A 26,724-nucleotide genomic window follows, 5' to 3' on the forward strand; every position below is an offset into this window, starting at 1 on the left:
TCGGCTAGTACTATAAAACCGGCATTAGTCCAGACTAGTACAAGCAGACACACATACACGTCAATACATCAGTCAAATAATCTTGAAAGCAACGCTAAACCCCATCTCACCTTACCACACTTCAACTATGTATAACTGTGTGTATAACCATAAGTCGAGCTCTGCATATACTACCCACCGTTATATATAAATGGGTGTATAACTATTTGTCGAGCTCTGCATATACCCCCAACCGTTATATATAACTGTATGCATAATTATGTGTCCAACTGTCCATATACTACCCACCGTTATATATAAATATGTGTATAACTATATGTCGAGCTCTGCATATACCTCCGACCGTTATATATAACTGTATGCATAACTATGTGTCCAACTGTGCATATACTACCCACCGCTATATATAACTACGTGTATAATTATATGTCTAGTTCTGCCAATACCCCAACAGCAAATCATGTAAATGCGGTGTTCCGTGATCCTGGAGCTACCCTATTGTATACCACCTCCACCCCATCACAACTTGGCGTTTGAAAGACTCCCGAGTCCCGTCAGTCTATAGTTTGAATATGAACAGATCAGGTATGGCTGTGTGATTAAGAGCACTCCGTCAAGCGATCAGTCGCCCCGCTCCAACACGTCGCCTGTTGCTTGTCCTGACTGTAACAGTACAACATCGCAAACAGGCCGAAACTGTCATCTACACCATAATGGCCAACGTTCGCTGGGAATACGTCTGTATCTATGCATTGATTTGTCTTTTCCAGAGTGTTAAAGGTAAGACTTTACTTATCATTACATATGCCAATGCACAGCTTCAAAAGTTCCCAATAGTTTGCGATTTATTTGGGTATTTGGGTATATGTATGTATAGAGATATCAATATCATTATATTCTCACTCGCCTTTTTACCCAAGCCATGATTTTTACTGTTTTCTTTGTATTGCACAGTGTTACGGTGTTTGTTTTCCCTTGTTGTTTGGGTTTAAAGTATATTTACGATAATGTGCGTGTTTAAGTATGTAATTCAATACTTTCTGGCCCAGCATAATTTACACAGAACGTTCGTAGCCAGACGGGTAGGTGGGTAGAAGGGTTGAGAGAGAGGATAGACAAAGAGGGGAGGAGGGAGAAAACTGGATAGGAAGGTAGACACGGTAGAAGAGAAGAAAGTACGTAAAACAGGGACGTAGACAGAGAAGAGAGTAGTGAGATAGGAAGGAAACTGGGGGGAAAGGAAGACAAGAAAAAAGTATGTAGATAGGTAGACAAGTAGAAAGTAGGTAGAAGGGAAGACAAGAAGAAAGTAGAAAGTGATTAGAAACAGAGATACAAGTGAAGGTTAGATTGAGACCAGGAAGGGTGGGAGCTGGCTAGGGTAGGCGTTTTAGAAAGGTGGTCGTGAAAGATGGATTGAGACGAGGAGGGGTGGAAGCTGGCTAGGGTGAGCGTTTTAGAATGGTGGGAGTGAAGGATGGTTTGAGAGCAGGAAGGATGGGAGCTGGCTTGGTGGGCGTTTTTGAAAGGTGGTTGTGAAGGATGGATTGAGACCAGGAAGGGTGAGAGCAGGCTTGGGTGGGCGTTTTAGAAAGGTGGTTGTGAAGGATGTATTAAGACCAGGAAGGGAGGGAGCTGGCTAGAGTGGGAGTGAAGGATGGATTGAGACCAGGAAGGGTGTAAGCTGGCTAGGATGGGCGTTTTAGAAAAGCGGTTGTGAAGGATGTATTAAGACCAGGAAGGGAGGGAGCTGGCTAGCGTGGGAGTGAAGGATGGATTGAGACCAGGAAGGGTGTAAGCTGGCTAGGATGGGCGTTTTAGAAAGGCGGTTGTGAAGGATGTATTAAGACCAGGAAGGGAGGGAGCTGGCTAGGGTGGGAGTGAAGGATGGATTGAGACCAGGAAGGGAGGAAGCTGGCTAGGGTGGGCTTAAAGGACGGATTGGTACAAGGAAGGGTGGGAGCTGGCTTGGGTGGGCGTCTTAGAAAGAGAAAGGTGGGAGTGAAGGATGGTTTGAGACCAGGTAGGGTGGGAGCTGGCTTGGGTGGGCGTCATAGAAAGAAAAAGGCGGTCGTGAAGGATGGATTGAGACCAGGAAGGGTGGGAACAGGCTAGGGTGGGCGTTTTAGAAAGGTGGTCGTGAAGGATGGATTGAGACTAGGAAGGGAGGGAACAGGCTAGGGTGGGCGTTTTAGAAAGGTGGTCGTGAAGGATGTATTAAGACCAGAAAGGGAGGGAGCTGGCTATAGGGGGCGTTTTAGAAAGGTGGGAGTGAAGGATGGATTGAGACTAGGAAGTGAGGGAACAGGCTAGGATGGGCGTTTTAGAAAGGTGGTCGTGAAGGATGTATTAAGACCAGAAAGGGAGGGAGCTGGCTATTGGGGGCGTTTTAGAAAGGTGGGAGTGAAGGATGGATTGAGACCAGGAGGGGTGGGGGCAGGCTAGGGTGGGCGTGAAGGATGGCTTGAGACCAGGAAGGGTGGGAGCTTGCTTGGGTGGGCGTTTTAGAAAGGTGGGCGTGAAGGATGGATTGAGACTAGGAAGGGAGGGAGCTGACTAGGGTGGGCGTTTTAGAAAGGTGGGCGTAAAGGATGGATTGAGACCAGGAAGGGTGAGAGCAGGCTAGCATGAGCGTTTTAGAAAGGTGGTTGTGAAAGATGGATTGAGACCAGGAAGGGTGGGAGCTGGCTAGGGTAGGCGTTTTAGAAAGGTGGTCGTGAAAGATGGATTGAGACGAGGAGGGGTGGAAGCTGGCTAGGGTGAGCGTTTTAGAATGGTGGGAGTGGAGGATGGTTTGAGAGCAGGAAGGATGGGAGCTGGCTTGGTGGGTGTTTTTGAAAGGTGGGCGTGAAGGATGGATTGAGACCAGGAAGGGTGAGAGCAGGCTTGGGTTGGCGTTTTAGAAAGGTGGTTGTGAAGGATGTATTAAGACCAGGAAGGGAGGGAGCTGGCTAGAGTGGGAGTGAAGGATGGATTGAGACCAGGAAGGGTGTAAGCTGGCTAGGATGGGCGTTTTAGAAAGGCGGTTGTGAAGGATGTATTAAGACCAGGAAGGGAGGGAGCTGGCTAGGGTGGGAGTGAAGGATGGATTGAGACCAGGAAGGGTGTAAGCTGGCTAGGGTGGGCGTTTTAGAAAGGTGGTCGTGAAGGATGGATTGAGACCAGGAAGGGAGGAAGCTGGCTAGGGTGGGCTTAAAGGACGGATAAGGACAAGGAAGGGTGGGAGCTGGCTTGGGTGGGCGTCTTAGAAAGAGAAAGGTGGGAGTGAAGGATGGTTTGAGACCAGGTAGGGTGGGAGCTGGCTTGGGTGGGCGTCTTAGAAAGAAAAAGGTGGTCGTGGAAGATGGATTGAGACCAGGAAGGGTGGGAACAGGCTAGGGTGGGCGTTTTAGAAAGGTGGTCGTGAAGGATGGATTGAGACTAGCAAGGGAGGGAACAGGCTAGGGTGGGCGTTTTAGAAAGGTGGTCGTGAAGGATGTATTAAGACCAGAAAGGGAGGGAGCTGGCTATAGGGGGCGTTTTAGAAAGGCGGGAGTGAAGGATGGATTGAGACTAGGAAGTGAGGGAACAGTCTAGGATGGGCGTTTTAGAAAGGTGGTCGTGAAGAATGTATTAAGACCAGAAAGGGAGGGAGCTGGCTATTGGGGGCGTTTTAGAAAGGTGGGAGTGAAGGATGGATTGAGACCAGGAGGGGTGGGGGCAGGCTAGGGTGGGCGTGAAGGATGGCTTGAGACCAGGAAGGGTGGGAGCTTGCTTGGGTGGGCGTTTCAGAAAGGTGGGTGTGAAGGATGTATTAAGACCAGGAAGGGTGGGAGCTGACTAGGTTGAGCGTTTTAGAAAGGTGGGAGTGAAGGATGGATTGAGACCTGGAGGGGTGGGAGCAGGCTAGGGTGGGAGTGAAGGATGGATTGAGACAAAGAAGGGTGGGAGCTGGCTTGGGTGGGCGTCTTAGAAAGAGAAAGGTGGGAGTGAAGGATGGTTTGAGACAAGGAAGGGTGGGAGCAGGCTTGGGTGGGCGTCTTAGAAAGAAAAAGGTGGTCGTGAAGGATGGATTGAGACCAGGAAGGGAGGGAACAGGCTAGGATGGGCGTTTTAGAAAGGTGGTCGTGAAGGATGTATTAAGACCAGAAAGGGAGGGAGCTGGCTATTGGGGGCGTTTTAGAAAGGTGGGAGTGAAGGATGGATTGAGACCAGGAGGGGTGGGGGCAGGCTAGGGTGGGCGTGAAGGATGGCTTGAGACCAGGAAGGGTGGGAGCTGGCTTGGGTGGGCGTTTCAGAAAGATGGGTGTGAAGGATGTATTAAGACCAGGAAGGGTGGGAGCTGACTAGGTTGAGCGTTTTAGAAAGGTGGGAGTGAAGGATGGACTGAGACCTGGAGGGGTGGGAGCAGGCTAGGGTGGGAGTGAAGAATGGATTGAGACGAAGAAGGGTGGGAGCTGGCTTGGGTGGGCGTCTTAGAAAGAGAAAGGTGGGAGTGAAGGATGGATTGAGACAAGGAAGGGTGGGAGCTGGCTTGGGTGGGCGTTTTAGAAAGGTGGTCGTGGAAGATGGATTGAGACTAGGAAGGGAGGGAACAGGCTAGGATGGGCGTTTTAGAAAGGTGGTCGTGAAGGATGTATTAAGACCAGAAAGGGAGGGAGCTGGCTAGGGGGGCTGGGGGGGTGGGGGTGGGGGGGGGGGGGGGGGGGGGGGCGTTTTAGACAGGTGGGAGTGAAGGATGGATTGAGACCAGGAGGGATGGGAGCAGGCTAGGGTGGGAGTGAAGGATGGCTTGAGACCAGGAAGGGTGGGAGCTGGCTTGGGTGGGCGTTTTAGAAAGGTGGGCGTGCAGGATGGATTGAGACTAGGAAGGGAGGGAACAGGCTAGGATGGGCGTTTTAGAAAGGTGGGAGTGAAGGATGGATTGAGACCAGGAAGGGTGTGGAGCAGGCTAGGGTGGGAGTGAAGGATGGATTGAGACCAGGAAGGGTGGGAGCTGGCTAGGGTGGGCGTTTTAGAAAGGTGGTTGTGAAAGATGGATTGAGACCAGGAAGGGTGTAAGCTGGCTATAGGGAGCGTTTTAGAAAGGTGGTCGTGAAGGATGGATTGAGACCAGGAAGGGAGGAAGCTGGCTAGGGTGGGCTTTAAGGACGGATTGAGACAAGGAAGGGTGGGAGCTGGCTTGGGTGGGCTTCTTAGAAAGAGAAAGGTGGGAGTGAAGGATGGTTTGAGACCAGGAAGGGAGGGAACAGGCTAGGATGGGCGTTTTAGAAAGGTGGTCGTGAAGGATGTATTAAGACCAGGAAGGGAGGGAGCTGGCTATGGGGGCGTTTTAGAAAGGTGGGTGTGAAGGAGGTATTAAGACCAGGAAGGGTTGGAGCAGGCTAGGGTGGGCGTGAAGGATGGATTGAGACCAGGAAGGGTGGCAGCTGGCTTTGGTGGGCGTTTCAGAAAGGTGGGTGTGAAGGAGGTATTAAGACCAGGAAGGTCTATGCTAGTGAAATGAATGCATTCAGAATAGTGCAACTGGCGATATCCGATCTATATTCAAATATGACGCCAGGACGCAAATGCTGCCTTCTTGTCGTCGGCGTGTTCTCCTCAAGGGACATTAGTCGTTTAAATGTGACTGACTGTTAGCTTAATGCAAATATTTATGATCAGTAGGTAATAGCGTCAATGGAAGTTATTTGCACAGACAGACACTGATTTGACACCAGGAGCCCAGAACTAAACACAAATACACGAAGCTCTTTGCATGTAATCTCGGTGGAGACAGAGTGTACGGGGCGTGTTCGGTTAGATAGCAGAGCTGAAACGGAGTTGACGGTAGTTGACTTTACATTTCCCACGATGTTAAGGAGTTTTGATAACAGTCAAATGGTAGGAAGAACCCTGATTACACCTCGTTCAGGATTTATTTGATTACATATCTCCGGGCGGATGCATTTCAGTGTAATATTACAATGAGAATTAAAAAAAACCATCATGTTAGTGTGTTAAAAGATTCTCTATCATCCAAACTATCTATTGTGGGTGTTGGGTGTGTTCGGTTTGGAACGACGGATACCATGACTATTTGTGTTATTTAATTACTCGTCATCACACTCCAACAAGAAGTTGAGGAGGAGCTTGTACGCTCCAATAACTACGCGAGGCTTCTAGGCTACTCGACTAAGAAAGCTCGTTGGTGACTCGGCATAGCCAGAAATAGGTTATAATGACTGTCAGATTTACATATGTTCTCCAGCAAAAACGGTACTTCGTCCACACACCGTGACGCCGAAAGCCGGGTTAGATTCCCCACATGGGAACAATGTGTGAAGCCCATTTCTCTTGTCCCCCGTCGTGATATTACTGGAATATTGCTAAAAGGGGCGTAAAACCATATCCACATACGACAACCTTCTCTTGAAAAAGAAGCTGTGATTGTATTACGATACACACACACATGTATTTGTGAATTATTGTATTTTCTATGGGGTCGCCGATCATCATGTGATAAACAGTTATACAAATTCCCCAAGGGATTCCAATGCAACAAGTGCTTGTCATCCGTGTTGACTGTTGAGGAGTCTGGATTCCATAAAGCGGGTATAACATACTGGGTCTATGTAGTCAGCAGTGTCTCTACTCAATCACAGCTGCATGGTCGCAACATACTGGGTCTATGTAGTCAGCAGTGTCTCCACTCAATCACAGCTGCATGGTCGCAACATACTGGGTCTATGTAGTCAGCAGTGTCTCCACTCAATCACAGCTGCATGGTCGCAACATACTGGGTCTATGTAGTCAGCAGTGTCTTCACTCAATCACAGCTGCATGGTTACAGCATACTGGGTCTATGTAGTCAGCAGTGTCTCCACTCAATCACAGCTGCACGGTTACAACATACTTGGTCTATGTAGTCAGCAGTGTCTTCACTCAATCACAGCTGCATGGTCGCAACATACTGGGTCTATGTAGTCAGCAGTGTCTCCACTCAATCACAGCTGCATGGTCGCAACATACTGGGTCTATGTAGTCAGCAGTGTCCCTGATCAATCACAGCTTCACGGTTACAACATACTGGGTCTATGTAGTCAGCAGTGTCTTCACTCAATCACAGCTGCATGGTTACATTATACTTGGTCTATGTAGTCAACAGTGTCTTCACTCAATCACAGCTTCACGGTTACAACATACTGGGTCTATGTAGTCAGCAGTGTCCCTACTCAATCACAGCTTCACGGTTACAACATACTGGGTCTATGTAGTCAACAGTGTCTTCACTCAATCACAGCTGCACGGTAACAACATACTTGGTCTATGTAGTCAGCAGTGTCTCTACTCAATCACAGCTGCATAGTAACAACATACTGGGTCTATGTAGTCAGCAGTGTCTCTACTCAATCACAGCTGCACGGTTACAACATACTTGGTCTATGTAGTCAGCAGTGTATCTACTCAATCACAGCTTCACGGTTACATTATACTGGGTCTATGTAGTCAGCAGTGTCTCTACTCAATCACAGCTGCACGGTTACAACATACTGGGTCTATGTAGTCAGCAGTGTCTTCACTCAATCACAGCTTCACGGTTACAACATACTGGGTCTATGTAGTCAACAGTGTCTTCACTCAATCACAGCTGCACGGTTACAACACACTGGGTCTATGTAGTCCACAGTGTCTCCACCCAATCACAGCTGCACGGTTACAACATACTGGGTCTATGTAGTCAACAGTGTCTCCACTCAATCACAGCTGCACGGTTACAACATACTGGGTCTATGTAGTCCACAGTGTCTCCACCCAATCACAGCTGCACGGTTACAACATACTGGGTCTATGTAGTCCACAGTGTCTCCACCCAATCACAGCTGCACGGTTACAACATACTGGGTCTATGTAGTCAACAGTGTCTCCACTCAATCACAGCTGCACGGTTACAACATACTGGGTCTATGTAGTCCACAGTGTCTCCACCCAATCACAGCTGCACGGTTACAACATACTGGGTCTATGTAGTCCACAGTGTCTCCACTCAATCACAGCTGCACGGTTACAACATACTGGGTCTATGTAGTCAACAGTGTCTTCATTCAATCACAGCTTCACGGTTACAGCATACTGGGTCTATGTAGTCAACAGTGTCTTCACTCAATCACAGCTGCACGGTTACAACACACTGGGTCTATGTAGTCAACAGTGTCTCCACTCAATCACAGCTGCACGGTTACAACACACTGGGTCTTTTTAGTCAGCAGTGTCTTCACTCAATCACAGCTGCACGGTTACAACATACGGTCTATTTAGCCTGAATTAATAACAGCTGAACACGTGGCCAGATCACGACTGCTATATCTTCTGAGGTCGTGACGTCACTAGACATTTCAAGAATCTAGTAAAATATTCACGTTTAATGATAACTTAATGTTGTATATGCACAATGATGGGAAACGAAACTAGTTAAGTTGAATTTCAATATAATGTAAAAGAATCTCATATCATTCAATATTTCTTTAAGAAATATTTACATTACAGAATACTTAGCCATGGTAACTGTCTTTGATCACAATCACGGTTGGGTAAAACAGACAGATACAATAGATCATATTCACGTGACGCATATCTGCCTGAATACACGGGGTCAACAAAAACAGACGCTGATAACATCACTGTAAGTCGTTACGGCTTGGCATTGCAAAATACTGACTCATACTTTAACTCTTTACCTTGTAAATGTATTCATTTTTACAACTTTGCCCTGTAGGATATTGATAGATATTATTGCTACTTCAAGTGACTTAACATAATGTTATTAATAACCAATAATCTTCTTTCGAGCTCGAGGCGGGAAGACAAATAATGAAATTAATGCGAGCGTGACATTAATGCGAAAAACCCATATCCGCATTATTAAAGAGACGCATTTTTATCTGAACATATTGGTGTCTATTGTCATGTCCGGTTCACTGCACATGCGCGGAAACAATGGCATATATAACAAAACTAACAATCAACAATGTAATTGAACGGTAGATTTAGACATTGCTTCTCACCAAGTTTTTGGTGTGCACGATCACACAAAAGACGCGATAGGCAACGAATGGAACTAAGCGTTCTACATAAGGGCCATGTCATTAAGTTAAGAGTGTTGGACAAGAATCTTTTAGCAAACTTATTATCTTTACATATTCAGTGCTTCATATATTACTTATGCTATGGGACACTCCCCTCGAAGAAGTAAATCCCAATGAAGTACAGTAAACTACGTTTATAACGAACACGCTTATAACGAACTGACCGATATAACGAACCTATTTTTTAGTCCCGACCAGTTGTTGTATATATGCTGTATGTATACTCATAACGAACTACGGTTATTACGACCTAAAATTATTGGTCCCCTCGAGTTCGTTATAACTGTAATTTACTGTATTAAAGAAGTTCAATGAAGACATAAAACTCCATGCATATTAATCGTGACGCTTTTGATTTCAACAACATTTTATCCAAACAACGTCCTTTTTCTTATTTCATTCGCCGCGGCCCCCACCTCATTCTCCTTTCATGTCTCGCCAGTCAATAATGTTGAGTCCACGCCTGAGTGCTTGTTCACCGTTCTAAGCTCACACCTCCCACCCACGCCTCGCCCCCTCAAATCCCACCCACCCCCCACCCTCCACCCCCAACCCCCTTTCCCAGTTGTGAATAATGTCGGTAACAATGACATACATGTGACAAGCAGACTGGTACAGGACATTTGGTATAAGGACATTTGGTATAACATGTAAGTCCTAGTTTACGATCAACATATTTGAAAGGATTACTTCAATGGTCTCCCGCCCGTTCTGTTCTTTTATTGCCTTCCCGAGGAGGATAATATACAAATTTCCCAAACTGAATAATCCCCCAAAGTGTCAGGTGAAGGTTTATCCGTGTAAAGGGGTCGCTATTTCAACGCGACGACCTTGAAAACAAACCAGAAACCTTCACCACGCCAAGGCTGACGGAAACTGTCTGTTAATGAAAGTATCACTATTCATATTATATATTGTTAAGAATATTTAAAGGATTAACGCTTTCATCGTGTAAATACATGAACAATTTATCTAGTTCTCTATACGTTCATGAGGTGAGTGTGTATTGTTTTGGCCTGCACAATTTCAGCTATATTATAGTGGCCATTGAAATTCGAGTGATGAGCCCGACAAGCCTGTGCTTGACAGGGCAGGTATCCTGGGGCCCGACAAACCTGTGCTTGACAGGGCAGGTATCCAGGGGCCCGACAAACCTGTGCTTGACAGGGCAGGTATCCAGGGGCCCGACAAACCTGTGCTTGACAGGGCAGGTATCCAGGGGCCCGACAAACCCGTGCTTGACAGGGCAGGTATCCAGGGGCCCGACAAACCTGTACTTGACAGGGCAGGTATCCAGGGGCCTGACAAACCTGTGCTTGACAGGGCAGGTATCCAGGGCCCCGACAAACCTGTGCTTGACAGGGCAGGTATCCAGGGGCCCGACAAACCTGTGCTTGACAGGGCAGGTATCCAGGGGCCCGACAAACCTGTGCTTGACAGGGCAGGTATCCAGGGGCCCGAAAAAACCTGTGCTTGACAGGGCAGGTATCCAGGGGCCCGACAAACCTGTGCTTGACAGGGCAGGTATCCAGGGGCCCCGACAAACCTGTGCTTGACAGGGCAGGTATCCAGGGGCCCTGACAAACCTGTGCTTGACAGGGCAGGTATCCAGGGGCCCGAAAAACCTGTGCTTGACAGGGCAGGTATCCAGGGGCCCGAAAAACCTGTGCTTGACAGGGCAGGTATCCAGGGGCCCCGACAAACCTGTGCTTGACAGGGCAGGTATCCAGGGGCCCCGACAAACCTGTGCTTGACAGGGCAGGTATCCAGGGGCCCGACAAACCTGTGCTTGACAGGGCAGGTATCCAGGGGCCCGACAAACCTGTGCTTGACAGGGCAGGTATCCAGGGGCCCGACAAACCTGTGCTTGACAGGGCAGGTATCCAGGGGCCCGACAAACCTGTGCTTGACAGGGCAGGTATCCAGGCCCCCGAGACATGATGGCCTGCCATCAGCTAGGTCAAGGACTGTCACCACCTGAACTTCCGGAGCGGTGGGATAGCCTAGTGGTTAAAACGTTCGCGTTCTCATCACGCCATATGCACGGGTTCAATGTGTGAAGCCCATTTTTGGTGTCCCCTCTCGTGATATTACTGGAATATTGCTAAAAAAGGCATAATACAAAACTCACTCACTCACTCACTCACTCACTCACTCACTCACTCACTCACTCACTCACTCACTCACTCACTCATCCATCCACCCACCCACCCACCCACTCACTCACTCAATCACTCAATCACTCAATCACTCACTCACTCACTCACCCACTCACTCAGCTCAGCTCTTGCGCCAGCAAGGGATATTGGGGACAAATTCTGCTCCGGCCGGTAATTCTCATGTGAGTTTTCCCAAACTCGATATTCCTGGAATATTGCTTAAAGCGGCTTAAAACCATACTCTCTCTCGGCCTCTCTACAACAGAATTTAGCAATAACATCGGTTTTGTTGAGTTCCCTTTGACACGCCAAGATCCGCTGATATTGGGTTCGAACCCCGAGATTCGTCATGATCATAATCATTTGTTTATCAGCGCCATACCCGTGCGAGTACGTTCCTGCAAGTGGCAAACGTTTACAATATCTAGTCCACTTGGTTATTCCAAGCTGCAACGCTACCCAATCATGGGCATGATGTTCTCGATCACGCCATGGACGGTTCAGTTGAAAGTGCTTGGGTTGCCAGGCCCACATCCCACCCACCTGCACACCAGTCACATTACCTCACATGAAGCCTTCTGTCTGGTCCGACATGCAGACACACACTGTTATCATGATGACACTTATATCATTTACCTGTCAGACAGGTACAGTGGTACTATGACAACGTAGTAACCTTGAGATAAATATCTTGGCAAAACCGCGATTATGTTTCTAGGTTTGTCAGACCCAAACCCATGCTCGTGGGTGTCACCAAAGTGGTAAACTTCTGAGACCTGCATCGCTTCGGGCTTTCCTCCCACATTAAGCTGACACGCCGTGGTATAACTGGAATACTGTTAAAAGCGGCGTTAAACCCAACTCACTCATTCACTCCAAAGTAATGAGTTGGTTAAGATTTCCAGAGCGTAAATAAAAATCCAACGTACTCTTGCATGAGATAACCATAAGGATTAATCACCCTGTAAATAATGTCAAGGGATTAAATATTTATCAGAAATCTTACACAAAGGTTCCGTTGACTTTGTTTTGAAGAAGCTGGGTATCAGTGTTGAAGAAAATTATTTTGATATTTGCACGAGGTAATCACGAGGTCAGTTGGGACATATATTGCGATTCGCCGTGGGGGTCATTCACACAACGTAGCTTAATAATGCCAGCGTCAGGCTTTGTGAGATTCTTTGCCGTGCTTTTCAATCGATCTGCTTATGCCGGGTGTTATGCTCGTTATGTGTATCTGAATATGTGTGTGGCAAAGCTGCTTATTGTGCGAGTTAACCAACGTACAAAATGCACGTCGCTTTGTACTTGGCCAGTCATCTGTATCCTCCATTATCTACAAACAACCGTTATATTCCGCACGTTTAACTTCGGTGTGTCTTATTGTCATCCGCTTCTACCAATTCGCTGTGCAGAGTTGCGTCCTTCGGGTACGCCAGAAACCTGTGATAGTGGGTTGAGACCTTCATCACTTTTGGCTTTTCTCCCACATTAAGCTGACACGCCGTGATTTAACTTGAAAACTGCTAAAAGCGGCGTTAAACTAAACTCACTCTTTAACCCATATAATTCACTCGCTTGTCTCGAACTAGGGATAACTCGATATATGTTCGAGACAAGCGGTTGCACTCGACAGAAGCCTGTATTGAGCCTTGTTCACTGGCTAGTACTATAAACACGACATTAGTCCGGACAACCACAAGCAGCCACACACACACACACACACACACACACACACACACACACACACACACGCGCGCGCGCGCATGCACGTTGCTATATGACTGCAACACTTTTGAATGCGGCGTTAAACCCCATTCCACTTAAACCAAACCCCACCCTAAAGTATTGAGGGAAATAAAAAGAAACAGTGCGCACTATAAACGAAATAGCTTTGGACACCACGACGCAGCTCAATTACGTATCATGAAACATGCCCTACATAAGCTATTTCTATAACTTGTTTTGAAATCATCACATACTCTCCACACAATTCAAATGAATGGTAACATACAAATCCCAGCCGGTGAACACGTGGTTCTGCAATCTGTCCTTTGTGCAAAAATACACAATATATACAAATTATTTTGGCAAAATATTGTGAGTTATGACAACTTATATGAGAGAACTTGCAAGGCACTTAATTTGCCTTGTAAACAGGTGCATGACGCGGTCAGTAAAAGGTATAGGACCGCCATGATACAAAGCAGAAAACGGGTATGCATAACCAGTTAGGTTTGAAAAAAGGGGGTTATAAGAAGGGCAGAAGTCTACACAAAGGTAAACGTCCTCCAGCTGGGAACACGATTCAGGCTAAAATTAAAGGTTCTATTCATATATCCAATACTGTACCCGTAGTCCAACTGGGGTTCAAATGCACCAAGCGCGGTGACGATCGGGGAACGTGTTGGGGAAAGTATTCCGCATAACTATGAGCTCAGTCTATAAGTGCTTCCACTTTGAAATTGAATGTTATCCCCTACTCTCGCCCTAAGCAATGTAAAATAAAGACAAAATGTTAAAATGTTTCTGTTCCACGTCTTGGTGTATCGCCAAGACGCATATTGCTTCATGGAATAATGTGTGTTTACAGAAGATTCATCAAGTTATTTATATTTTATGAAAATGTACGTCTTTGTCGTAATTATAACAAGCCATGTATCTCTGTCGTATTATAAGGCTGATTAACGTAATTCAGCTTAGAACTGCTGTGAAGTTCCTCAACACTTTCATTAACAACTAATTATAATTTATTTTGGCATACTGAGTTGGTTGGTTTCTTATTTAACGCCACACTCAGCAATATTCCAGCTATGTAACGGCGATCCTGACCACCCGTTAGTCGTCTCTTTCGACAAGCATGTGTTGCTGAAGACGTATTCTAACAAGAAAATCAAATAGAAAGTAGTGCAGCTGTTTACAAACGTTTAGGTTGAATTTAAGGTAAATCATAGGCAAGAAACTCAACGTTAATATTTTTGTAAAACAGTCTTACAAAGACACCCTACAAATGCACTATCTAACTCATATTCTTCGGTTTTAGGCACTCGCGTATTATGATATATTCGATATAACCAAAATATTGTTTAAAGCGACATACACCCAACTCACTCCCTCATTCATTCATCCACCATTCTACAAGTATCTAAACGGTTCGTGTCAGTTCGCCAGTATTTACCTTTCTCTTAATACAATTACAGAAACGTGGACTCAGCTATAAGACAGTGCTGAACATATTCTGCAATTAACGTAACAAAATGATTACCGCACGTGACAATTTTCTTTCAGGGGAATATGCCTACGTCACATTTGACCCCTCACTTGAAGGTCTAGATCAATGCATACTGCCATCGAACGTTAAGTTGACGTTGGAGGTTGGCGGTGAAACGTTGACCTTGAACCTGCGCAGAAATGACCACGTGCATCCCGGTGTTCCCTCCTACGTCATTGAGATGACGGCTGACGGTCGGACTGGCTTCAGGCGCGAGGAGCAAGATGACCCTAAGGTAGGGCCCCCCCATAATAGGATTGGTTGGTTGGTTGGTTGTTTTACGCCGCACTCAGTAACATTCCAGCTATATGACGGCGGTCTGTAAATAATCGAGTCTGGACCAGACAATTCAGTCATTGATATCATGAGCATCGATCCACGCAATTGGGATCGATGACAGGCTTCAACCAAGTCAGCGAGCCTGACCACCCGATCCTGTTTGTCGCCTTTTACGGCAAGCATTGGTTGCTGAAGACCTATTCTACCCCGGATCTTCACGGGTCCCATAATAGGGCCCCACATATGGCAGTGTGTTCACGAGCGTGATACTCTACCTGGCGAAGTTCATTGAGTATGACCTGGGATCAGATCATTTAATATTGGGGGTGTCGGGTCGTGGGAGTCTTAGAAAGGGGACAGAAAAAAATCAGCTCTGCTTTAATACATAAAAAGCATTTTCCCCTCTAAAGTTGTGGCACCATTTCTGACAAACGATTACTTTCTTTTAGGGTCACCTGTGAACATTTTTTTAATTTATTAAACTTTTATTCATTTTAGTTTATATATTTTTTCGGAGGTTAAATAGATAGTTTGTTCAGAAATATGCCCAAAATGAATAGTTTTTTTTGTTGAAAATACCTAAACATAAAATTTGTTGTGTTGATAGGAAAATTTACAGATTGTCAGATGGTGCTCAGTAAGTAAAAAGGTTCTTGGATACCGTTGGGAAGAAATATATTGTTCTTAAACATACCCCCCACCCTCCTACAAATCAAATGGATTATCCTTAGCATGTTCCCAATATGATCGGTTTAAGAAAGATGTCTTTTTTATCTTGTTTCAATTTCCAACAATTCCTTGTCTTCTAGTTACGAGCGGCCTACCAAGACTTGGTCCACGAGGCAGCTGTCTTCATCACGTGTGCTGTGTCACCATCTGGAGCTGCATATGAGATGGTGAGGTGGAAACAGTGTTTCTGATATTCCTCGATATCTGTATCCAGAATGTAAGGTGTTAGACTGTGATACTATTTAAACATCACAGCGAGTGACTTTCCAGCAGTATCGCGCCAACCTGTAAACAATTTGGCCTCTGTTAGAATAACCGATGGTTGACAGCATGAGCACAGAACCACGTCGTTGGGGCATGACGTCGCACAATAAGCCTGGTCACACATGATCCTTATTAGCAGGCTCATACGATCGTCGAGTTCTTGGCGAATATTCTGGTAATAATTCTCACTAGGTTCTGCCCTTCCGGCTGTAATAGCCTTTCTGACACTCTGGGTAATGCAGAGGGCTGCAGTGTTAGGTTGGTTGGTTGGTTGGTTGGGTTGTTGTTTAACGCCGCACTCGGCAATAGTCCACCATAGTCGCCTTTTACGGCAAGCATGGGTTGCTGAGGACCTATTCTACCCCAGATCTTCACGGGTCTGTAGTGTTGGTGAGTCTTCACATTCTCCGAAACGTTCTGGGTGGGTTCGACTAGGCAGAGCTTCCTGGGAGAGGTCCTATTCGCTGTCTGGGCTGCGTATAGAGGGGACAAGGGCCCTGAGCTGAGAAGTGAGTGAGTGAATATGGTTTTACGCTTTTGGGAATATTCCAGCAATATCACGACGGGGGACGGGGGACACCAGATATGGGCTTCACACATTGTATCTGAGCTGACGATGAGTCTTACCAGCCTGACTGGGTCAGGATCTCCCAAACCCTCGTTGCTGCATTTATTTATTTTAATCTGTAAATAATAGTAATAATAATAATAATAATAATAATAATAGTCATCATCATCATAACAATCATAATAATCATAATAATAACCATTATTATAAAAATCATACTCACAAGTTTGTGACGTAACACATAAATATGAGAGTTTTACCTCAAATGTCTAACAACATAAAATAAGTATGTCTCATTCCCCCTTCCAGGAGGGTAGTCTGTTTGTGGGGAGCGTCAAGTACCGCGTCCTTCCCTCCCAGTCCACAGTCCCCCTCTACCGCCGCCTGTTTCACTCAGGAGCAGAGAAGCTGTACCACGTGATCAGAGCCAAAGAGGACCTCCCCTTTGATGCTGAGATTACAGGTGAGCTACATTTCTACATTTCTAAGATGCAAATATTGAAATTTGTGTCTGGAAAACAAATACCATTCTGAATGTAAAAACTTATTCGGATCAGAATCATGAGTATAGGTCACAAGCAGGTGAGTACAGGTCACAAGCAGGTGAGTACTTTCAGTATTATCTATGTATTTACTTTTTGTAGTAAGGTCGTGGGTAGAATAGGTCTTCAGAAACCCATGCTTACCGTGAAAGGCGACTATGCTTGTCGTAAGAGGCGACTAACGCGATCGAGTGATCAGGCTCGCTGACTTGGTTGATGCATGTCATCGTATCCCAACTGCGTGGATCGATGCTCTTGATGTCAATCACAGGATTGTTTGGTCCAGACTTGATTATTTACAGACTGCCGTCATATGGGTGGAATATTGCTGAGTGCGGTGTTAAACAACAAACACGCAAAACAAACAAATCTTGGACCACGCAGCCGTGATATGGTGTCACACGGGCCAGGCCATATGCATTGTGTTAACCGGATCCTCAGTTAAGTCGTCTCTTACGATGTGACCCGGACTTCCCAAGGGGTATATCATCCCAGGGAGGTATCATCAACTTGTACCCGTGTAACCGGGATGTTGAAAAAGGATGAGTACACATAATACCCAAGTCAAGAAAATACTTGGTCGTGGGCGCAGCTGACATGCGAGGTGGCTCCGAAAAACAAGGATGCGCACCCCCGAATGTCCCCTGTGTTTGTTTGTTTGTTTGTTTGTTTGACGCCGCACTCAGCAATATTCCAGCTATATGACGGCGGTCTGTAAAGAATCGAATCTGGACAAGACAATACAGTGATTGACATCATGAGCATCGATCCATGAAATTGGGATACGATGACATGCATCAACCAAGTCAGCGAGCCTGACCACCCGATCCCGTTATTCGGCTCTTACGACAAGCTTAGTCGCCTTTTACGGCAAGCATGGGTTGCTGAAGACCAACTCTACCACGGATCTTCACGGGCTGAATGTCCCCAGTGGATCCGCCAGTATGTATAATGGTACCAGTATCATCAAATTCTATTGTCATGTTTTTGTATCATGTGGAATAATATGCACAGATCATACAGATATTATCAAATATATGATAAAATTATTTTATATTTGTTTATTAATAAAAATAACCCTCTCTTTTTGTTCATCATAATTAGTGGAGAAGTATGAAGAAATAATCAGCAGAAGTCTGGACGAGATCCGCTTACCTCCCGCACGTGCCGCACGTGAAAAACGTGAAGTTGTTGACGCGGAACAGACCATCAATATCGACGTCATAGCTCTGTTGGATTACTCGCTCCTCAAAGTGTAAGTTGTGATGTTAATGGTTGGGTGAGTGAGGGTTTAACGCCGCGCAGAACAATAGTTCGGTTAAACCACGGCGGGTCAGTCAAATGTGAGGAAAAGCTCGAATTGTTGCAGGTCTTGGACGTTTTCCACTGTGGTACCACGAGCACGGTATGGTGTTGACAAACCTTGAAATATAAGCAGAGCAAATCTTTGATTCGAACCCTCAATTATAGGTTTCTGGCACGCTGCATAACGAATTGTTCGTCTTAAGCGAGTTCCCATTGTGTGGAAGCTTCAGAGTGAGTGAGTTGGGTTTAACGCCGCTTTTAACAGTATTCCAGTTATATCGCGGCGTGTCAGCTTAATGTGGGAGGAAAGCCGGAAGTGATGCAGAAACCCAAGAGCACGGGTATGGTGCTGACAAATCTAGAAACATAATCGGGGCGAACCGGGATTCGAACCCACAATCATAGGTTTCTTAGACGGCGCCTTAGACGACTGGGCTACCTGCTCTCCAGCCCCAGCCCCAGCCACACACCCCCCCCCCCCCCAACCCCCCACCCACGCACCCACGCACCCACCCTGGAAGCTTCCGATGCAGACACCCTTAAAATGGAATAATATAGTACAAGTCACTCCATAATATACATACTTTCTCAAGGTTTATCATTCAGGCTTATATCACTTGAATCCACCTGAATCACCTCACACGATAACACATAAAATATCCAGCTTTAGAATTCTTTCACATAATCATGATATTTTTTTACCACATATTGGATTAACACGACTGCTTTGTACAGCTCAATTCTACCATTTGAAGCAACAATATCCCCTCAACCTTTTCATACCATGAATAGATCAAATCACAAACCGCTGGACCGCGAAGCATTGGAAAACCCACTTGATAAATGTAACTGTGATGTGAATATAGGCGTCATCCACTAACGCACGCAAGTAACCTAAGGAAAAACACACATCAACACAAAGTCTTTAAAAACATAATTCAAATCCAATATTCCAAAGTAAATGTAAAAATGTGTATGTGTGTGCGTTTGTTAAGTCATGTGTTACTATCTAAATATTGTAAACTGAGGAGCAAAAGAAACTATACTTCTCAGTTGATTTGATCATATGTTTGATTTTCAATTGAGAATAGTGAACTGTACAGGGGCTTAGTCACGCTCAAAGAATACTCCCACATGTGTTTTTTGTTTTTTGTTTTTAATACAGTTTGATTTGAAAGTTTTAAAAATTAATAAAGAAAATGCGCATAATACACAACTGCTGGTTTGAAGAATAAAAAATTAAAAATAATACACAACTGCTGATGCGTATCTAATATTTGAAAATCAGTAAATTTGATTTTCTTTCGGCATATTTTTACAAAATTTCAAAGGGGTCATGTGGTCGCAAACTCATTTCTTGCAGCAGTCTTCACACAAAATTACCCAGACAGAGATTATGTTTACAAACTGTTGCAAGGATGAGTGGTGGTAAAATAGACATAAACAAAAATAAACATCAGATTTGTTTTTAATTTTCAAGGACATAAATGCAAACTGGGTATACTTTCTTTGCCCCTCGGTATACATGTTTAATTAATTCACTCATACTAATGTGGATAAAACCACTTTTCTTTGAACCAACATTGTAGAATATATGAACAAGCGTTATACTCACACATATACATGTGATGGAACACAGTTGAGTTTTAACGTCCATGAGTTGCCCAGCACCACACCCGAAGGTCTGACCTATGTGTTTGTCACAGTGTCGTCTTTCCTCCCACCCCACCAGACACACCCTGATATAACAAACACAATGCTTGTCGCCAGAAGCGACTTACGGGATCGGGTAGTCAGGCTCGCTGACTTGGTTGAAGCATGCCATCATATCCCAATTGCGTAGATCGATGCTCATGATGTCAATCGCTGGACTCTCTTGTCCAGACTAGGTTATTTATAGACCACCGTCATATAGACAGAATATTGCTGAGTGTTGTGTTAAACAACAAACAAACAAAAAGCAAACTGTCTCACTCTGGTCCGGGGTCGGTCGGGTAGCCTAGTGGTTAAAGCGTTCGCTCGTCACGCCGAAGACACGGGTTCGATTCCCGACATGGGTACAATGTGTGAAGCCCATTTCTGGTGTCCCCCGCCGTGATATTGCTGGAATATTGTTAAAGGTGGCGTAAAACCTCACTCACTCACTCACTCACTCAGCTCAGCTCAGCTCAGCTCTGCTCTGCTCTGCTCTGCTCTGCTCTGCTCTGCTCAGCTCAGCTCTTGCCCCAGCACGGGATATTGGGGACTCACTCACTCTGGTCCATGTTTCAGATGGACGGCCAGGGAAGGGGGCGACGCTGCACGAGGAAAAACAGAAATGAAGAAATACTTTGCTCATGTCATGAACTCTGTGAGTTGGCCAGAGTTCGACTTAGGAGTGCCGTCTGTGTAGTGTTAACATTACGATAACAAACTGGACAGGGATTTCTGTAAGAGACAGAAACGATAATATTTTATAGTCACGGCTTTATGGCATAAACTGTTTTTCTCTCAAAGGACAATTATATTTTTTGCGACACATATCATAAGAAAACATTTTGTTTGCAGAGTCAGAAGAAACATCCTTGTCTGTACTTTCTGGTACATCGTTATTTCCTTAACAACCTCCAGTCATTAATCATTGTCGCCTGGTTATATGTACGAGTATAGTTCGAATCTCGTTCCGCCAAAGTTTGCATAACTGCCGTAGTCACACACTGATGCAATGCTGATGCTGCCTCGTTAAGGAAGTCTCTGGCAATACCTTACCATTAAAAGATGGAGATGGTAAGGGTAGGGTCTAGGGATGATGTATGACGGACAGAGAATTGGTGGAGTTAAAGTTGATAACAATGATGAGCAATGCTCAATCTCAGAAATGCTGACGGTTGGTCATATACAGGTTCCAGGTCGGGATGGGTCGGTCGGGGAGCCAAGCGGTTAAAGCGCTCGCTCGTCGCGCCGAACACCCGGGTTCGATTCTCGACATGGGTACAATGTGTGAAGCCCATTTCTGGTGTCCCCTGTGATATTACTGGAATAGTGCTAAAAGCGGCGTAAAAACATACTCCCTCACTCATTCACTCCAGGTCGGGATGCCAAGGCATGTTTGGTCCTCAGGTCCTCAGGTCCCAGCAGATTTAAACGAGGACGGTAGCAACGATTGACTTTGATGATCGTGTTATCTTACCGCAAAGCTGTATATCGTGTCTCACGGCCAAGCCTTTTTTAATATTTTTTTACAGGACGCCGTGAGTAAGTGAGTGAGTGAGTGAGGTTTTACGCCGCTTTTAGCAATATTCCAGCAATATCATGGCGGGCGACACCAGAAATGGGATTCACACATTGTACCCATGTCGGGATTCGAACCCGGGTCTTCGGCGTGACGAGCGAACGCTTTAACCACTAGGCTACCCGACCGCCCCAGGACGCCGTGAGAGCTGAAACTATCACTGTCTCACAACTCACTATCTGTGACTGCTGAAGCAATACACGTCACTATTGCATGACACATGTGATCAACTTTATACAAAACTTAGATCTTCCAACTGTTGTAGCAGATCTACACAGTAGATCTAACGTATACCTGGTTTGAGTTCCGCTATCTATATTCACAGGTCAGCCTTCGCTTTAAGAGCATCGGAGAATTGAACATCGGCAACACCAACCATCTGTTCAACATCCGTCTGGTGGGCTTCTTCATCCCAGCGGTACGTAATTAAACCAACGGTAACAGGGAGGATGGCGGTGAAAAATTGGGCCTCAACATGATCTAAGTTGCTGATAAAAATTGTCTCCCTTGATTATGCTAGGATCCGCTGGTCAGGGGTTCGAACACCTACATTAGGTAAGAAATTGTCTCCCTGGGAAAACGTTCTGACCTCACGAACCCGTCATGTATGTTCCGACTTTATACAGTATCCCATGCTTGCCATAAAACCGGACAAAACTTGGCTGTCTCTGTCAGTTGGCTAACTGATGTCATCGCAGACTGGTTTGTCTAATCTAAACTCGATTATTTTCATGTGGATGTGGTATAGCTGGATTGTCGCGTACTGCGGCATAAAACAACATTGACCCACTGTCAAATATTACTTGGACAATAAGATAAGTGGATGCTATATAGCTGGAGTTTTGTAGACTGCGGCATAAGACAACGTTGATTCACTTACTGTAGAATATAACTTGGACAATAAGATAAGTGGATGCTATTTAGATGGATTATGTCGACTGCGGCATAAAACAACGTTGATTCACTTTCTGTAGAATATAACTTGGACAATAAGATAAGTGGATGCTATATAGCTGGAGTATTGTAGACTGTGGCATAAAACACCGTTGATTCCCTTACTGTCAAATATGACTTCGACAGTAAGATAATGAATCGATTGAAATTTTACTCCTGTCCAAAAAGTTGGTCTAATGTCATTTTTGCGTTTATATAGAACGAAGTGGTATAGTCCACACTACTGTATTTCACACACAATCTCCTAATTCAGCACCACAAATATGTTCATATGTATGTAACGCCATAAAAGGCTAAAACGCTAATATCTGAAGAGTGTATGTATTTAAATTGCGGTCATTTGTGATCTGATTACTAGTATATCAAGTATACACCATATTAGTTGGTACCGTATTATCTCCAGAATAAGACCGCCTCACCTTGGTCTGAGAACATCAGGGGTCACATCACGACCAACAACACTTGGCAGCTGAACGCCACTGTGGTCCTAGAGGCCCTGAAGACATGGTCCGCCTCAACCAAAGACGTCCCTGCCCACGACCACATCATGATGTTCACAAGGTATCTGTATATGACTAGTCTTACACGTAACTAACACCTTATGATGTTCACATGGTATCTGTATATGACTAGTCTTACACGTAACTAACACCTTATGATGTTCACAAGGTATCTGTGTATGACTAGTCTTACACGTAACTAACACCTTATGATGTTCACAAGGTACCTCTATATGACTAGTCTTACACGTAACTACCACATCATGGTGTTCACAAGGTACCTCTATATGACTAGTCTTACACGTAACTACCACATCATGGTGTTCACAAGGTATCTGTATATGACTAGTCTTACACGTAACTACCACATCATGATGTTCACAAGGTATCTGTATATGACTAGTCTTACACGTAACTACCACATCATGGTGTTCACAAGGTATCTGTATATGACTAGTCTTACACGTAACTACCACATCATGGTGTTCACAAGGTATCTGTATATGACTAGTCTTACACGTAACTACCACATCATGATGTTCACAAGGTATGTGTATATGACTAGTCTTACACGTAACTACCACATCATGATGTTCACAAGGTATCTGTATATGACTAGTCTTACACGTAACTGCCACACCCTGATGTTCACAAGGTATATGTGTATGACTAGTCTTACACGTAACTACCACATCATGATGTTCACAAGGTATCTGTATATGACTAGTCTTACACGTAACTGCCACACCCTGATGTTCACAAGGTATCTGTATATGACTAGTCTTACACGTAACTACCACATCATGATGTTCACAAGGTATCTGTATATGACTAGTCTTACACGTAACTGCCACACCCTGATGTTCACAAGGTATCTGTATATGACTAGTCTTACACGTAACTACCACATCATGATGTTCACAAGGTATCTGTATATGACTAGTCTTACACGTAACTGCCACACCCTGATGTTCACAAGGTATCTGTATATGACTAGTCTTACACGTAACTACCACATCATGATGTTCACAAGGTAGCTGTATATGACTAGTCTTACACGTAACTGCCACACCCTGATGTTCACAAGGTATCTGTATATGACTAGTCTTACACGTAACTGCCACACCCTGATGTTCACAAGGTACATATTGTATTTGTGACGCTATGTCACACATCATGTAAATACAGTTTTACGCATCACTTCATTGCTGCTTACTCAGCTCAGTCTGTTGTATTTTATATGTATTTTGTCATTGCCGTTGTCAAATAAAGTAATGTAATTGTATGTACTACTCCCCAAATCATTGGGGGAAATAAAGAGTATTCATTCATACACTGGTTGGTTACACACATGTTCATTTGGTTGGATACACACACGTTCATTGGGTGAAGACATACACGTTCATTGGTTGGATACACACATGTTCATTGGTTGGATACACACGCGTTCATTGGGTGAAGACATACACGTTCATTTGTTGCTTACACACACGTTTATTGGGTGGATATACACATGTTCATTGGTTGGATATACACGTATTCATTGAGGGGATATAACATGTTCATTGAGCGGCTATACACACGTTCCATGGGTAGACACACACACATTTATTGGTTGGCTACACACACGTGTATTGGTTGGATATATACACGTTCATTTGTTGGACACACACACATTCATTAAGTGGACACGCACACGTTCATTGAGTGGATACATACACGTTCATTGGTTGATTACAAACACGTTCATGGACTGGATATACACAGCTTCATTGGTTAAATACACACATGTTCATTGAGTGGAAATACACAAACGTTCATTCAGTGGATATACACACACGTTCATTGGTTGGTAACATACACGTTCATTGAATTGATACGCACACGTTCATTGAGTGGATACATACACGTTCATTGGTTGGTTACAAACCCGTTCATGGAGTGGATATACACTGATTCATTGGTTAAATATACACACGTTCATTGAGGGGAAATACACACACGTTCATTGGCTGGTGGCACACACCTTCATTAAATGTGTAATACACACATGTTCAGTCAGGGGATAAACACACATTCATTGATCCGTTATACACATTGGGTGGGAAAAGGTATACATGTACTTTCTTTATGTTGATATACACACGTACTTTGAGAGGATAATCACACGTGTTGATGGGATACACACACATTCATTGGGTGGATATAGGCACACTTTCTTTATGTTGATATACACACGTACTTTGAGAGGAAAATCACACGTGTTGATGGAATACACACACATTCATTGGGTGGATATAGGCACACTTTCTTTATGTTGATATACACACATACTTTGAGAGGATAACCACACACGTGTTGATGGGATACACACACATTCTTTGGGTGGATATAGGCACACTTTCTTTATGTTGATATACACACGTACTTTGAGAGGATAATCACACGTGTTGATGGGATACACACACATTCATTGGGTGGATATAGGCACACTTTCTTTATGTTGATATACACAGGTACTTTGAGAGGATAATCACACGTGTTGATGGAATACACACACATTCATTGGGTGGATATAGGCACACTTTCTTTATGTTGATATACACACGTACTTTGAGAGGATAACCACACACGTGTTGATGGAATACACACACATTCATTGGGTGGATATAGGCACACTTTCTTTATGTTGATATACACACGTACTTTGAGAGGATAACCACACACGTGTTGATGGGATACACACACGTTCATTGAGTGGATAGCCACACTTTCACTTTTTTGGATACACACACGTTCATTGATAGGATTAATACACGTTCATTGACGTGATACAGACATGTTTATTGGGTGGATACACACACGTTCTTTGAGTGGACACACACACGTTCATGGGAACTCTGATGGGAAACACACAGTTCATATCTCTGTCCACATCCAAGCCAAGTGCAGGACATACAGGTATAGAAAACGGTCTGTGCTTTATATCTACTTTAAAATTTGAATCTCAGATTTACGGATTATGAATCTTAGTTTTTGTATCACCTACACGTGCTCGTGTGTTTCACCAAAATGGTTAACATGGCTACAATCAAACTGGACTTTCTTCCCAAGCCGGAAATATTTGCAAAGCGGTGTTAAGTAAAACGCACCCACACCCGACGACCACTTAGACCCGTGACCTAGCATCAGGGGTTGACATTCCTGGACCTCAAACACGAACACGTGTAACGTGTCACTGTGAACTGTCATGTCCAAACTGACAGGTCCATCAACAAATCCGATATTTACGTATTTATTTCCTTTTTAGCTATGACTTGGTGACGGACGACAACGGTTTCCGCTTCAACTATACAACAGGTAGGCTCCTTTGTAGTGGTCTCTATGTGTCTGTTTGTTTGTTTGTTGTTTAACGCCGCACTCAGCAGTATTCCAGCTATATGACAGCGGTCTGTAAATAATCGAGTCTAGACCAGACAATCCAGTGATTGATATCACGAGCATCGATCCACGCTATTAGGATTCGTTGACATGCATCAACCAAGTCAGCGAGCCTGACCTCCCGACCCCGTTAGTCGCCTTTTACGACAAGCATAGTCGCTTTTTTACGGCAAGCATGGGTTGCTGAAGACCCATCCTACCCTGGATCTTCACGGGTCGGTATCTATGTGAGTTGGCTGGTCTTGTGATACACGCTCATCAACCCGTTACGACCCGGAAATTCTTCTATTCATGTGGAATGTTTGAAGCCCATTCTTTGTGTCGCTTTGTGTGATCA

The 26,724-nt window shown here is 44.7% G+C and overlaps 1 protein-coding gene across 1 annotated transcript in view; it reads left to right on the forward strand.

Annotated features, from left to right (window-relative positions):
- The first annotated feature begins 526 nt into the window (after positions 1-526).
- The window catches only part of LOC139462378 (A disintegrin and metalloproteinase with thrombospondin motifs 5-like), a 42,835-nt gene continuing 16,637 nt past the window's right edge, over positions 527-26,724 (forward strand). Inside the window, exons 1-9 of the mRNA XM_071244056.1 lie at positions 527-780; positions 14,552-14,769; positions 15,623-15,709; positions 16,684-16,837; positions 18,021-18,171; positions 20,493-20,571; positions 21,818-21,910; positions 22,850-23,007; positions 26,257-26,306. Of these exons, the coding sequence (XP_071100157.1) occupies positions 714-780; positions 14,552-14,769; positions 15,623-15,709; positions 16,684-16,837; positions 18,021-18,171; positions 20,493-20,571; positions 21,818-21,910; positions 22,850-23,007; positions 26,257-26,306 (1,057 nt within the window). The 5' untranslated portion in view covers positions 527-713. The remainder of the gene's footprint in view (positions 781-14,551; positions 14,770-15,622; positions 15,710-16,683; positions 16,838-18,020; positions 18,172-20,492; positions 20,572-21,817; positions 21,911-22,849; positions 23,008-26,256; positions 26,307-26,724) is intronic.

This window comes from Haliotis cracherodii, unplaced genomic scaffold, assembly GCF_022045235.1.
Source record: "Haliotis cracherodii isolate W230 unplaced genomic scaffold, xgHalCrac1.p SCAF_15, whole genome shotgun sequence".
Classification (NCBI taxonomy): Eukaryota; Metazoa; Mollusca; class Gastropoda; order Lepetellida; family Haliotidae; genus Haliotis; species Haliotis cracherodii.